Source organism: Drosophila willistoni (assembly GCF_018902025.1).
Source record: "Drosophila willistoni isolate 14030-0811.24 chromosome 2L unlocalized genomic scaffold, UCI_dwil_1.1 Seg168, whole genome shotgun sequence".
Lineage (NCBI taxonomy): Eukaryota > Metazoa > Arthropoda > Insecta > Diptera > Drosophilidae > Drosophila > Drosophila willistoni.
Genome location: NW_025814047.1, coordinates 20,150,877 through 20,165,511, shown reverse-complemented (window position 1 = coordinate 20,165,511; position 14,635 = coordinate 20,150,877). Strand labels below are relative to the sequence as shown.

The window sequence follows — 14,635 nt, the reverse complement described above, 5'->3', positions numbered from 1 at the left end:
AAACCCATTTTAAAATTGTTTTTATTGTCTGTCGAATCCTCTTTTCCATCTATTTGGAAAGAGTTGTATATCATTCCTCTGCATAAAAATGGCAAAAAGTCCGAAGCCTCTAACTATAGGGGTATCTCAAAATTGTCCGCTATTCCGAAAGCTTTTGAGAAAATTATAACTTCTCAATTGTAACATTTTGCAGCTCTATTATTTCGCCATCCCAACATGGGTTTGTGAAACGTAGATCTACAACCACTAACCTTTTAGAATTTACATCAATAATTATCAAGGGGTTTAAAAATGGTAAACAAACTGATGTCTTATACACTGACTTCAGCAAAGCCTTTGATTCCGATAATCATACCCTATTACTTTCTAAGCTGAGCGACATTGGGTTTTCACCCCTTTTCCTATCTTGGGTTCGAGAATATTTAACAAATAGAAAACTGTTTCTGAACGAAATGCATTATTATTGTTAGCATATAAGAAATTTGACTTGTATTCCATATTGTTAGTGCAGTAAGATAATTATCGAATTGCAGTGTCATATTACCATGAAATTGTTATCGAGTTCGCTGGTATCGGTATGTAATCGATATCGGGTAGAAAGCTTAGTTTAGAAAACCCATTGAATTGACCGGTTGTAACTTTATACAAATTGCAAATATATTGAACAATAAATCAAATAGGCGGTATCGCCTTAAACAGTCTAACTAGGCAGTTGGTTTCCGAACATATAAAAAATTTGGTCCTTCGAGCCGGATCCTAGCTGCTGATTTATTTCAATATTTTGCAAGTTGTGTAAAGTTAGACGGTACTTAGTTGGAAGAGACCGTGTCTAACCTCATTCGCGATGCAGACAGTTATGCAAAAACGTGGTTACTGCAAAAGCCAAATCACGCGGGCTTACCACAATGCAAATACATTCATCGAGAAAACCCACGCAGTGGCAAGTTATGACACACGATTGCAACAACTGCAAGAAAACTACCTTCGGTTTCTACAACTCACAGAGGAGTTGCACACATATAAAGACACTGCGGACTGGGAAGATCCGGACGTGGACATTGATCCATATGAGGAAAAGCACTACGCAACTTACTCGATGTTGAGTGTTGCGCGGGAGGAGCTGCAAGTGCAATACGCCAGATCGCTCAACAACCGTTTTTCTGTAACAGAGGCACGTGAAGGTCACGTATCACAAACCCATGTGAACTTGCACTATGAACGGATCAAACTACCAACATTTTCGGGCAATTATGAGGACTGTCAACATTTTTCGGATATGTTTGTTGGTTCTATCGGCAGCGATCCGCATCTCACCAGTTGTCAGAAGTTTCACTATCTGAAATCTTATTTGTCTGGCGAAGCGTTTTCGTTGATTAAACACATTGCCGTGACCAACGATAACTATAGTGAGGCTTGGGACAGGCTGGTCCAACGTTACAATAAGAGACATGTAATCATTCGTTCCTTCATTGACAGTTTTCGAAATCTCCCAACGGCATCTGTACTCAACTCTGGCGCGATTCGCAAGCTGGCTGACGGAGCCGATGAAGTAATTCGCGGACTAAGAGCATTAGAGTGTGAGAATCGAGATCCCTGGTTAATTCATGTGCTACTGGCAAAGGTGGACAACAACACTCGGCAAGCATGGGCAGAGCACAGTGAATCTGAGGATTACACTGTAACGATCGACAGTTTTATCAAATTTCTGCTCACCCGAGGTGATACGTTGGAATCGAGCCAACTTTCACGAGCGAATCACAGCCGACGAATAGCTACTACTCATCACGTCAACACGGAAACCCAGCCATTGATCGAGCCATGCACCCTGTGCCAGCACGCTCATCCGCTATCAAAATGTGAACAATTCAGAGCACTTGATGCAGTTGCACGACAAGCACACGTGAGGAGTGCCAACTTGTGCTTCAACTGTTTAAGCCCAAACCACAGGATTGCAACCTGTCCTTCAAAGAATACATGTCGAGTATGTCAAAGAAAGCATAACACCCTGATTCATGCAGCGCAGCAGACGACTGGCCGTGAATTCAGAGATAGCGCGGTGCGAGTTCATCAGCCTGAGAGCCCAGGATCTAACGATGAATCCCCGGCTATTATTAGTCATCATGTTCAAACTACACGAGGTCATCAAATAGCAGTTACAAAGCACAGCAAGAGAGTTTCTCTTCACACCCTGGAGAATATTCCGTATGCAGGTTCGCAAACGCTTTTGCCCACCATTCTTACATCAGTGAAAGACGCTCGGGGCAAGACCTTCACTTGCCGAGCTCTACTTGACACTGGGTCTACAGTCTCATTGGCAACGGAATCATTTGTCCAGCGGATTGGGATGCGACGCACCCATGCAAAAGTTCCAGTTCGTGGTCTCGCGGCTAACAGAGCCGGCGTCACCAGAGGACTCGTAAAGTTTCGAATCTGCTCTTGCAATTCGGATCACAACATTGAGGTCGAGACATACATCCTCAGCACCCTTACATCAGCTCTCCCAGCTCAAACCGTGGACATGAGCTCAACGCAATGGAAGGAAATTTTGAAGTTACCCTTAGCTGATCCATCTTTCGGCACAGTTGGTGCGGTAGATGTCATTTTTGGATCTGATCAGCTCTGGAAATTCTGTACTGGAGAGCAAAGATCTTTTGGTAACAACGTTCCTATCGCACTAAATACAATTTTTGGTTGGACTCTTGCAGGTCCATATAGCACATTCGGGGAAAATCAATCACTGGCAATCACTCATCATGTTCACCTGGACCTCGATTCGCAGGTGCGATCGTTCATGGAGATGGATAGCATTCCATCAAAAACATCGACATTGGAGAGATTTGATCCGACTGAGCAACACTTTATCAACACTCACACCCGTTCCCAAACTGGCACGTATGTAGTAGAATACCCATTCAAAGACCCGATGCCACCAATTGGCGAAACCCTTCCACAAGCTGTTAGCCGATTGCAGTCACTAGAACGCAAGTTTAGTCGCGACCCAAGTCTCAAGAGAGAGTATATCGCTTTCATGGACGAGTATCTGAAGAGCGGTCATATGGAATTACTCAACACACAGCAGATCGACGAGCAGCCCGACGGTTGTTTCTATCTGCCGCATCACGCCGTCTTGAAACCGGAAAGCACCACTACCAAATGCCGAGTGGTGTTTGATGGATCTGGAAAAGATAGTAGCGGAGTGTCACTCAATGAGCGTCTTCACATTGGGCCTCCCATTCAACGAGATCTATTTGGTGTCTGCCTTCGATTCAGACAACATCGTTATGTTTGCTGTTCGGATATAGAAAAGATGTTCCGCAAAATAGAGGTTGCTCCCCATCATACAAACAATCAACGGATCATCTGGCGCAGTTCCACAATTGACCCTATGCAGCATTATCGATTGCGTACTGTCACCTACGGATTGGCGCCTTCACCCTTCTTGGCTGTACGGGTTTTGAAACAATTGGCCATAGACTATGAAGCGAAATATCCACTAGCCGCGCGAGTCCTAGCGCGCGATGCATACGTGGATGACATTCCAACTGGATGCAATTCAGTTGGCGAACTTATGAAATTAAAAGAGCAACTGATTTCTTTATTAGATGAAGGAAATTTCAAGTTGAGAAAATGGAGTTCGAACAGCTGGAGTTTCTTGAAGTCGATACCAAAAGAAGATTGTTTACATGGACATGCGTCGATCGAGGACAACGTTAAAATATTGGGCATTCCTTGGAATCCTGGTCGAGATGAGTTCTTAGTTAATACACCGATGATTGCAACCAAACAGGCCCAAAAAAAAAAGTGTCAAAAGTCTTCGACCCACTGGGCTTTGTTGCGCCTACCACTGTTTTGTTAAAGCTAATATTCCAAGAATGCTGGTTCAGCGCTATTAGCTGGGATGACCCAATACCGGAAACTCTTCGAAGGCGATGGCAAGCAATCATAAAGGAATTACCCCTGCTATCTCACTGCCGAATTTCACGATACATAGCCGCTTCATCGTTGCACATTGAACTTTGTGGTTTCGCGGATGCATCCACTCAAGCCTATGGCGCTGTCATTTATAGTCGCTTTCGTACAACGAATGGTTACCGGAGTCGGTTGGTGGCTGCCAAGACCCGAGTAGCCCCGCTTAAGCCTATCTCTATTCCCCGTCTTGAACTCAACGCCGCTCTTCTACTTAGCCGATTACTTAAACTTGTAACAGAATCTCTAACTATACCCATTTCCAGCTCACGTTGCTGGACTGACTCGGAGATAGTCTTGCACTGGTTATCATCGCCACCCCGTCGTTGGAATACCTATGTTTGTCATAGAGTTGCTGAAATTGTGGAGGACTACCCAAGTCGCTGCTGGAACCATGTTCGCTCTGAAGAGAATCCCGCCGACTGCGCATCACGAGGTCTAAGTCCATCTCAGTTGTTGAATCATGAGTTATGGTGGAACGGACCCTCTTGGATTACCAAACCACAATCGGAATGGCCACCATCTGAACCACACGGCCAAAGCTTTACTGACATGGCTTGAGGACAGCATTCATGAGTTATTAATCAACAAGTTATCGTCTTGGAGCCGTCTCTTTAGGGTAACCAGCTACTGTTACCGATTCATTGAGCGACTTAGGTGCAAAGGTGCACACTCCGATAAAACATTCCTTACATCTGTTGAGTTACAATCAGCACGATGCCTACTGCTGCAACACGCATAACGCAAGAGCTTTTCCAAGGACTATGAAAAGCTTAATAAACAAGAGCCGTTATCAATTAAATCTCGATTGATCCGGTACAGCCCATTCCTTGACGAGAGAGGAATTGTACGAGTCGGAGGCCGAATCGAACGATCATCCCTACACTACAATGTAAAGCATCCCATTCTACTGCCCAAGGAGTCACCGATCAGCTTGTTATTAATTCGACACATTCATCAAACACATTTTCATACTGGAGTCGATGCCACATTCACTATTCTTCGGCAACAATATTGGATTTTGGGTGCACGTAATCTAGTGCGCCGAGTGGTTTTTCAATGCAAGCTCTGCTTCTTGCAACGACGAGCAACTCATACTCAGCTAATGGGTAACTTGCCTCTACCTAGAGTTCAAGCAACTCCGTGTTTCCAGCATACTGGCCTAGACTATGCTGGTCCAATTGCAATCAAGGAGAATAAGGGTCGAACACCTCGTATTGGAAAGGCTTGGTTTGCTATATTTGTCTGTCTCGCAACAAAGGCAATGCACTTGGAGGTCGTAAGTGACTTAACAACCAACGCTTTCATTGCAGCATTTAAACGATTTATTTCTCGCCGAACGAGACCCACTGATCTCTACTCGGACAATGGTACCACCTTTCACGGAAGTAGACGCGCGCTAGACGAGATGAGACGTTTGGCCATCGATCACATGAAAGATAAGGAGCTTGCTAGTTTTGTCGCGAGTGAAGGCCTCACATGGCATTTCATACCGCCGTCAGCACCACACTTTGGCGGCATATGGGAATCTGGAGTGCGATCCGTGAAACTACATCTCCGTCGGGTTATCGGCGCTAACGCACTGACCTTTGAGGAGTTGTCTACTGTGTTAGCGCAAATTGAAGCTGTATTAAACTCAAGACCACTGTGCGCAAACGGTGACAGCTCTCTGGACCCTCTCACACCTGCTCATTTTCTTGTTGGGTCACCTTACACTGCGCTACCTGAGCCCTGTTATTTGGACATGACATTCAACCGTGTGGAGAGATGGAATCAACTTCAAGCTATGGTACAGGGGTTCTGGAAGCGCTGGTATATGGAATATCTTACATCATTGCAAGACCGAACCAAATGGTTATCAAGAGAGAATAACCTTTGTGTTGGAACTCTTGTGGTGCTCAAGGAGCCACATCTTCCACCCACCAAATGGATATTGGGACGAGTCTCTGCGGTCCATCCTGGAGACGATGGATTGATTCGGGTAGTTACTGTAACTACTGCCCATGGGTCTTACAAACGCCCTATCACCAAAGTAGCGGCCCTCCCTATGTGCTAAACTAATAGTTCAGGGGGCGCCGGTATGTTTCTTAACGAAATGCATTATTATTGTTAGCATATAAGAAATTTGACTTGTATTCCATATTGTTAGTGCAGTAAGATAATTATCGAATTGCAGTGTCATATTACCATGAAATTGTTATCGAGTTCGCTGGTATCGGTATGTAATCGATATCGGGTAGAAAGCTTAGTTTAGAAAACCCATTGAATTGACCGGTTGTAACTTTATACAAATTGCAAATATATTGAACAATAAATCAAATAGGCGGTATCGCCTTAAACAGTCTAACTAGGCAGTTGGTTTCCGAACAAAAACAGAAGGTACTTTTTAACAATCTGATCTTAAAAACTTTCAATCCTGGTGTCAGTTTAATCTACTAAATCTTAACACTACCAAATGTAAGGTAATGACTTTTTTTCGTAACTCTCCTTAACTGGTCACTTATTTTCTACTCTTGATTAACCTTCCTTCCCTAACTAACCGTAGAATTAGGCTTGGTGTCATTTTTATGCACAAGCTCCTAATTGGTGATAATGACTAGCCTGAGTTATTAGCTCAGGTAAATCTGTCGGTACCATGTAGACGGAGTAGACATCCTTTGATTCCTTTAACTCTTAGTCGTTGTTCTTCTAACTATGCTATGCATGAACCTTTTAGGTTCCTCCTGATTTGAACCTTCTATTCCCTGTAATCGGCTCATAGTTTTCTATTAATATGCTTAAAACATTTATCCTATCCCATTTAGTTAATAGATAGCTATAGTATTATTTGCTTGTCCGTTTTTTCTATTGTGTATTTGTCCACGCGATTCGTGCCGTGCGGTATACGGGTGCACCCCTCGGTCGGTTGGGTGGGAGGTGGGCAGTTATCTGCTTGGGCTCGGTACACAATCTAACAGAACTGACTTAATAGAGTAATGAGCTAGGAACGGAGACAAACGACTGAAAGTCATAAAAGAACCCTTTGTTAGAGGCATTAAGGTGTAATTTATTAACGTGGCACCAATCACAGAATGTATCGAGATATGATTGCAAGTACTTTTGGAAAGAAAGATCATTATAGGAATAACAAATCTTGACGTCATCCGCAAACATGAGCACGCGTGAATGAGCCAAGGCCAAAGGCAAATCATTTATAAACATGGTAAATAACAGTGGGTTGACCGCCTTGGGGAACAGTTTTAGATATTGAGGAACGAAAAGACACCTTTTGGGTTCTGCCAATAAGATATGATTTCAACCAAGCCAATACTTTCGGGGAAAAGCCCATAATGTTAAGTTTTGTAAGAAGCATAGAATGATCAACCGTATCGAAAGCCTTAAAGCCAGTTTGACACTTTTTACGGAAGCCATGGCGTACAAGAGTTGTCAATACTAAAAGTTTGGTAAGCGACGAACGACCTTTCATGAAGCCATGCTGACAAGGAGAAATAGTGGATCTGAATAGGTGTTGAAGGGAAGACGTAATAATTTTTTCAAACAGTGTAGGTATAGCGGAAAGTTTTGAAATTTTTTCAAACAGTGTAGGTATAGCGGAAAGTTTGGCTATGCCACGGTAGAAATATCCGATTTGTTATCCATGTTAAAAAGCGAAATAATAAAAGATTCCTTCCAACCATCAGGAAAGCTACAAGTCTCAGTCGACATAAAGAATAACAGTGATAAAGGTTTAGATAGAGCAATCGAACACATTTTAAGGAGGTAGGAATATTATCAGGCTCGGGTACGAAGGAAGACGTCATAGCAGTAGTAGAATAAGTCGACTGAGAGAATTTAGCAAACGGATCTGCAATATCTATATCCTTATTAGCTGTCTGGTCATTAAGTCTAAAGGTGGAAGGTAGTAAATTAAAGCGTCGTTTAGAAATTATAAAGTTGTAAAAGTTTTTGAAACTTTTTAAAATAGCTCGATTCAATGTTACGGAGGCTAGACAGCCTGCGTGTGAAACAGGTAGAGACATTCGCATAAGGAACGCATTTATCAATTAGAGAATTAAGAGCAGAGTAGAAAAACTTCACTGCACGATCTATATCGCAGCACTCAAATAGAAATGACCAATCAAAAGAGAAAATAAGGCTCAAAGATCAAAAATTTATTTTACGAAAACATCTACGACGAGAAAGTGAGATGTTATTAAATGAATTAGTAACGGAATTGTAAGAAATAATTAGTTCAATGGTAGGGTGATAAGGATCTTCAGGCTTCAAGGGGCTTCACTGAACTAACAGTGAGATAGGAGACAAAAACAAGATCAATGAATATTTAGAAGAGTTAAATAAAGAATTCTACTGATATAGCGGACATTCAAGTAGACTATCAAGAAAAACATGTGAAGTCGAAGGAATTAAGAAAGATAGACTATCATGAACCAGCCAATAAATATTAAGCGAGTTAAAATCACCTTAGACTATAAGAAATAAAGTTATTGGAAAGAATTTCATTATCCAAAACAGAGGAGTTGAGCCAGAAAAGTTTTGAGTGTTTGGTAAGAAGTCCTCTTACATTTGATAATGAATGCAAAGACTAGACGTTATTAGTTTTTTGAAGCTGAAGATAAATTAGGAAGGTGGACATTCAACGGACGGGGTCGCCTATTGGGCGCAAACTCGTGTACAACTAGGCCCTCTGGCCAAAAATTAGGGTCTGGAAATTGGAAATGGAAATTGTGGGAATGGGGCCTAACGCTTTGTTGAAATGTGTAGAAAACATAAACGATATTTTTTAATAACATCGATATACGATGGTCATCGATGGTTTGGTAGCACTTTTTCAGAATACTAATTTAAGTATTAAACAGAATAAATAAAACCTTTGCTGCAAAATGTCTTTAAATGGGTTTTTGGAGTTCTTTCATCAGGGAAGGGTATGGTACATTTCATTAACGAAGCAGCGAAATATTAACGTCAATTTTGCATCTTAGACATTTAGACCCAAAAAACGTTTTACGTCTGGCACCATTCGATATTCCCTTCACAAACAAGCCCAGGCAAGTCTTCAATCAGGCATTAATTTACGACAAGTGGTGCGGTTACCAGAAGGCGAAATTTTGAACGATTGGTTAGCTGTGCATGGTAAGCTGGATTTGCACGTATGTACGTACGTACATATGTATGTATGTATGGATGTAAACATGGACTCTTAGAAATTGTGAAAGATATAGGAAATCATTAGTGGGTTTAAGAATCAAGGAAAAGAATACAATGAATATACATACAGTGAAAGAAAAAAGTCAACATACACCTCCAATTTTGGCATAATTCGGCTTTTTGCTCTAAAAATTAAAAATGTAAGTATGTCATAATTTAGAGGACCGAAAGTAAACTCTATGCGAGAAGAAAAAAGATCCTGTTTATAAAACTCTGAGCAATAAGGAAGACCTACAAAGAAGCAATTTGTCGAATGAGTCTTAAAAAATACAAAAAATCATTGTTTTTTTACTTTATTAAGGAGGGATTTCGGTGTACATATGTATACTTTTTTCGCCATCACTTTTTCTGTTTTTTGCCAATAACTTTAATTGTTTAAAATTTTTTGAAATTTTTTTTTCTCGCATAGAGGTAACTTTTGGTCCTCTAAATTATGACATACGTACATTTTTAATTTTTAGAGCAAAAAGCCGAATTCCTTTACTGTACATACATATCACGATAGGAAAATGCTACATTTTAAGGTCATATTTCTACGCTTTTGGCAGTTTTCGCCTTCAAGTATTAAAGTAAAAGAGTTCGAGATTTTCTGTTGCCTTTATGTTTCTATTCCAAAAAATTTGTCCGCTGGAGAGTGGCGGGTTTCAATGAAGACTACGATTTTTTGGATTTCTGACACAATCCAATCTATGTATAAACTAATACGTTGCACATACTACGCGAAATTTAATTTAAGGCATTCACTTTTTACAGCTTTTTTTTCAATCTTGTTCATGTTGGTGAGCAAATTCTATTCGTTCTAAATTTTATTTTGACTTCTTGGGAACGAACACCATAAAATTCGCAAACTCGGACACCAGTTTCCTCAGTATAACTGAGTTAATAAATCAGCGAACATTAGAAAAAACTTGTACAAAAAAAATATTCGAGAAACTTATTAAGACTAGACTTATTGACCACATTGAATCCCACAACATACTCCCCCCTGAACAATACGGGCTCAGAGAAGGATCCAACTGTTCACTTCCTACCACAAAGCTGAGGAACTTTATCCAAAATAGCTTCCAACAAAAGCAGTCCGTGGGTTTAGTCACATTAGACATCGAAGCTTTGACACTGTTTGGCATCTAGCACTTATTTATAAGCTCAAATCCATCGGAATCGCTCCATACCTTACTCTTATTTTGCGTAGCTTCTTGGCTGATCGAGTTTTCTATGTAGCCTCCAAACTGTGAGCTATCCATGTTCGCAGATGATACAACCATCTATTGTCCTAATTCCCAGTATGCTGATATTAAGTTTTCTCTTCAAACAGCACTCAACATACTTGAATCTGACTACCACAAATGGAAAATAAACGTCAATTCAATCAAAACCAACGCTTTATTCTTCACCAAAAAAAGAAAACCCTGTTTTCTCCCCAATGACTCTTTAAGGGGTTACGCCACCCCTGAAAAAAAAAAAGAGGGCGTCTAACGGTTAGACACGATAGAAGTGAAACCTTCCGTAAAACAAACTGAGAGAGAATGAGACGAAAGCAGCATTAGGAGCGGGATAATTATAGGTTCATTATAATATTGCTATAAAGGTCATGTTTTATTTTCTTCATTTTATTATTATTCATCCCCAATGTTTTCAATTTCAACAAATGATACGAGTGGCTTATGATAGCTAAAATATGATACAAATGCTTTGGTTTCGATGTTGTCAACATATCTTTGAAATACCGCGTCAATTGTTGTTTTTGATCGTGTTGTTGATTCAGTGCGATTGTTACACATTTTTAAACTGAATGTTGTATTGAGAAAGTCAATTAAAGGAACCGCTGTATCCAATGCAAAATTTACGTTAAAATCGCCACTTAAAATCATTGGAACTTTATCGTAATCTTTTCTAAGTATCCGCGATACTTCTGGTGTATACTTTATTAAACTTTCATGAATGAATTCCGTGATGCTATTTATTGATTGATTGGGTGAAATATAAATTGCCACAATTAAAACTGTTTTTCCATTGCTCAATCTGGTTTCGCATGCACATATTTCTCCCACTTTAGAGAGCTGAACAGACAGTGATTCTAGTTGCTGTGCATGCATTCATTATATATTTTGTGATACATTTTTATTTACTTTTTATACCCTTGCAGAGGGTATTGTAAAATTGGTCAGAAGTTCGTAACGCACAGAAGGAGGCGTTTACGACCTGAGAAGCTGAGTTGATATAGCCATGTCCATCTGTCCGTCCGTCTGTGCGTATGCGTTTTATTCAGCCGTCTTAAGAGCTATCGGGATGAAATCTTTTTTTGGGGTTTTTTATTACCCGGGTAAGATAAAGTATGAAAATCCTTAGGATCGGACCACTATATCATATAGGTCTAGAAGAAAAAATTTTGCGGACATGGCTATATCAACTCAGCTTCTCATGCTGATCAAGAATTTATATACTTTATGGGGGGCGCCCGATCGCCAAGCGAGCACACTAACTACAGAACTCGACGGCAATTTACAAAGTGTCGACGTGGCTCTGTTGTTAGTGTGCTCGCTTGGCGATCGGTCGGCCGGGGTTCGACTCCCAGCTTGGTCGAAGTTTTTCATAATGCTTTTTATTCATAATGCTTCTTATATATTTATATATTTTTTTGTGATACATTTTTATTTACTTTTTATACCCTTGCAGAGGGTATTGGTCGAAGTTTTTCATAATGCTTTTTATTCATAATGCTTTTTATATATTTGCATCTCATTCTCTCGCAGGCTAAATACTATAAGATCTATATGTGTCTCTTTTTAGTGTCGCTTTTTCGTTTCATCGAGTCTCAAATCATTCCCAACGATTCTAAAGAAGTTTTCATTTAAAAAACTTTTTTTTTTTTTGACTCTGTAAATCCTCTATAGTTTCAAGAATTTTTTACACTTTAGATCATATCGGTATTCGAATTAGTTCCGAAGTTACAGCGTTTAGAAGTGAGCGCGGCCGAGTCGGCCCCGACGCGGTTTTCTCGAAACTACTTTTTTTGAACCGGGGTGTCAAATATCTCTGAATCTACTGGACCTATTTGGCTTAATTTTTTACCACATATTCTTTACAGTGTTGGGTATCCGCCCACGTAGGATTTTTTTGATTTAAGGTCCTGTTTGGAAGTTATGAATTTTTTTAGCCAAAACTGTTCTCCGAAAAAGAGCGTTTTTTGTTCAAACAGCCGCCATTTTGCCAAAAAAAATTAAAGAAAAAAAATCCTACGTGGGCGGATAGCCATAGCCTTCCTGAATAACAAGATTTTTTTTTGGATTTTTCGGGTGATGTTTAGCCGAGAAATTTGACACCCCACCTGCAAGGATTTACAAATCATGGTGGCACTTGCCGGCCCATATCTCCGCCATTTCGTTTTAAAAAAATTTTGTTTTTTTCAATAAATATTCTTTAAAGTACCCTCAATCTGTGTATAATAAAAGTTTTTTCCTAAATTGTATACAGGCCGCACAGCAATAATTCATTTTTCACCTGTTTTTTGGACCTCAGGGGTGGCGTAACCCCTTAAATATTCGCAACTCCCCGATTCAATGGGTAGATTCAGTACGCTACTTGATGGCCACAAAGTATAATGCGTATTTCTGTGCATTCTGTGCTATTTATTATCAAATAAATAAACAAAAAAATAATCAACCACTTAAAAATAAGGTCCGAACGGGAAGACCACGTAAAGCAAAGCGTTTTCAAGACCGCATAATATTGAGAAAGTTCAAGGACAATGTGCTAATTACACCGCAGCACAGCAGCATCCATTGAACTAAGTGAACAATTAAACATACCAATAAGTAGAAAAACTGTCGAAAGACGGCTAAAGAAGGCCAATTTGTCAACCTATATTGCTCGTCCAATTCCTTTTATTTCACCAAAAAATAAGCTCATAACGATAACATTCGCCAAAGCATAACAAGCCAAAATCGTTTTGGGCACAAGTATTATGGACAGACGCAAGCTCTTTTGAGTATCATGGACCGAAAAGTAAAGTTTAATGCAGATTGCCCAGAAATATTCGAAAAAGAAAAGAAAAGAAAAGAAATGGTGGAGCCAGTATCGCATGGCGGAGGATCGGTTATGTTCTGGCGTTGGTGGGCGAAATTGCGTATCCTTAATGACAACGTATTTACATCCCGTGAACGGATCATTGGACAGGGATTTGTGCTACAACAGGACAACGCTCCATGCCACAAGGCGCATTTGATAACAAAGTTTTTAAGCGATGTCGAAGTCAATATATTTGATTGGCCACCTCAAAGCGCTGATTTAAACATAATAGAGAATGTGTGTCCTTACATTAAAAGAAAACGCAGCGCTGTCATATCCAGAACGCTTGCTGAAGGTCAAAGACTTTGGCAGGAACGCTTCAAAAATTGGTCCAAAGGAGGGCTTTCTTTTTATTAATATAGACCTATTTTTCACCAAAGTTTACTTTATCTTACTTTCTGTTAAGCAACATTGAAATGTCAAAATAGTTTTGTCCAGCCATATAAGCATAATCTGTAACTCAAATTAATACAGCAATTTCATTTTTACCTTTATCACTGCAAGCTTTTCGTTTCTTATAAGCTTTGATACCATCTCTCTATTATAAATTCAAAGGATACCGTTGCTCCTTTCAGCTTCCAACAACGTGAAGTCAAAATACTTTTGTCCACGATTGTGGTATAGAAGTATACTTTGATACGACAAAAACTTCTAGAGAATGTCCAAAATCTTAGCAAATTGTAGCAACATTTTTGAGTTACACTAACTTGATAAAAAAAAGATTCCCGCACATAAGTATAATTTTATACATAATTATGGAAATTCAGAACTAAGTAGTAAAATAGTATAAAATTAGATTTTAACTCGCAACATTTATGATTTGAAATAATTGTTGACCATTGACGCTACGATATCTCGCGAGAACAAATGGAAAAATCAAACACTCGATTTAAGTCTGAGCAGCAGACCTCGATTCATTTCTTTTCGCTTTTATGTTGAGCGCTTTGCATTGAGCTTTTAATGAAACAATCGTTTACCGAATGTCTTACCCGGACCTGAACGGGTAACGCTCGCACAGAAAGACAGATTGACTGAAAAAGTCCACGCAAAACGGACTTTTTCATTCTTTTTATACCCATAGCACAGTACATGCGCTTACTTGGAGACGCGGCCAAAAATACTTCTAGTGGTGGAAGAATGTTGAAATTTTTAGCAAGTCCTAAATTTAGTGGCAAAAAGATGGAGGTGATTTATTTGAGCGCACGCCAGCCAAGCCCCATATCCCACGCATAACCAAATAAATAAATTGAACAAAATAGATAAAAATTTAGTGCTATAAAATTCATGCAAAACTTATAATTATTATTAAAAAACACGGATACTCTTTGATGAGATCCTTGGCGGCAGAATCGAGGGCATATGCGTTAAATTTGTCGGCATTAATTTTATACCCAGA

The 14,635-nt window shown here is 39.8% G+C and overlaps 2 protein-coding genes across 6 annotated transcripts in view; both read left to right on the top strand.

The window, feature by feature from the left end:
* Positions 1-844: 844 nt before the first annotated feature.
* LOC124459911 lies at positions 845-4,527 on the top strand. The gene is made up of 3 exons (XM_047009694.1): positions 845-2,654; positions 2,706-3,801; positions 4,233-4,527. The coding sequence occupies exons 1-3, from the start codon at positions 845-847 to the stop codon at positions 4,525-4,527; spliced, it is 3,201 nt and encodes a 1,066-aa protein (XP_046865650.1).
* Positions 4,528-8,777: 4,250 nt separating this feature from the next.
* Positions 8,778-14,635, top strand: part of LOC6653260 (MOB kinase activator-like 3) — a 384,779-nt gene continuing 378,921 nt past the window's right edge. The window contains exons 1-3 of one of the 5 annotated variants that reach the window (XM_047009567.1): positions 8,779-8,888; positions 8,946-9,096; positions 10,487-10,648. In XM_047009567.1, coding sequence (XP_046865523.1) covers positions 8,847-8,888; positions 8,946-9,096; positions 10,487-10,647 — 354 coding nt within the window. In that variant the 5' untranslated portion in view covers positions 8,779-8,846 and the 3' untranslated portion in view covers position 10,648. Of the gene's footprint in view, positions 8,889-8,945; positions 9,097-10,486; positions 10,649-14,635 lie in introns of those variants that run through there. The other 4 variants (XM_015176425.3, XM_047009565.1, XM_047009568.1 and 1 more) reach the window with 4 other exon arrangements.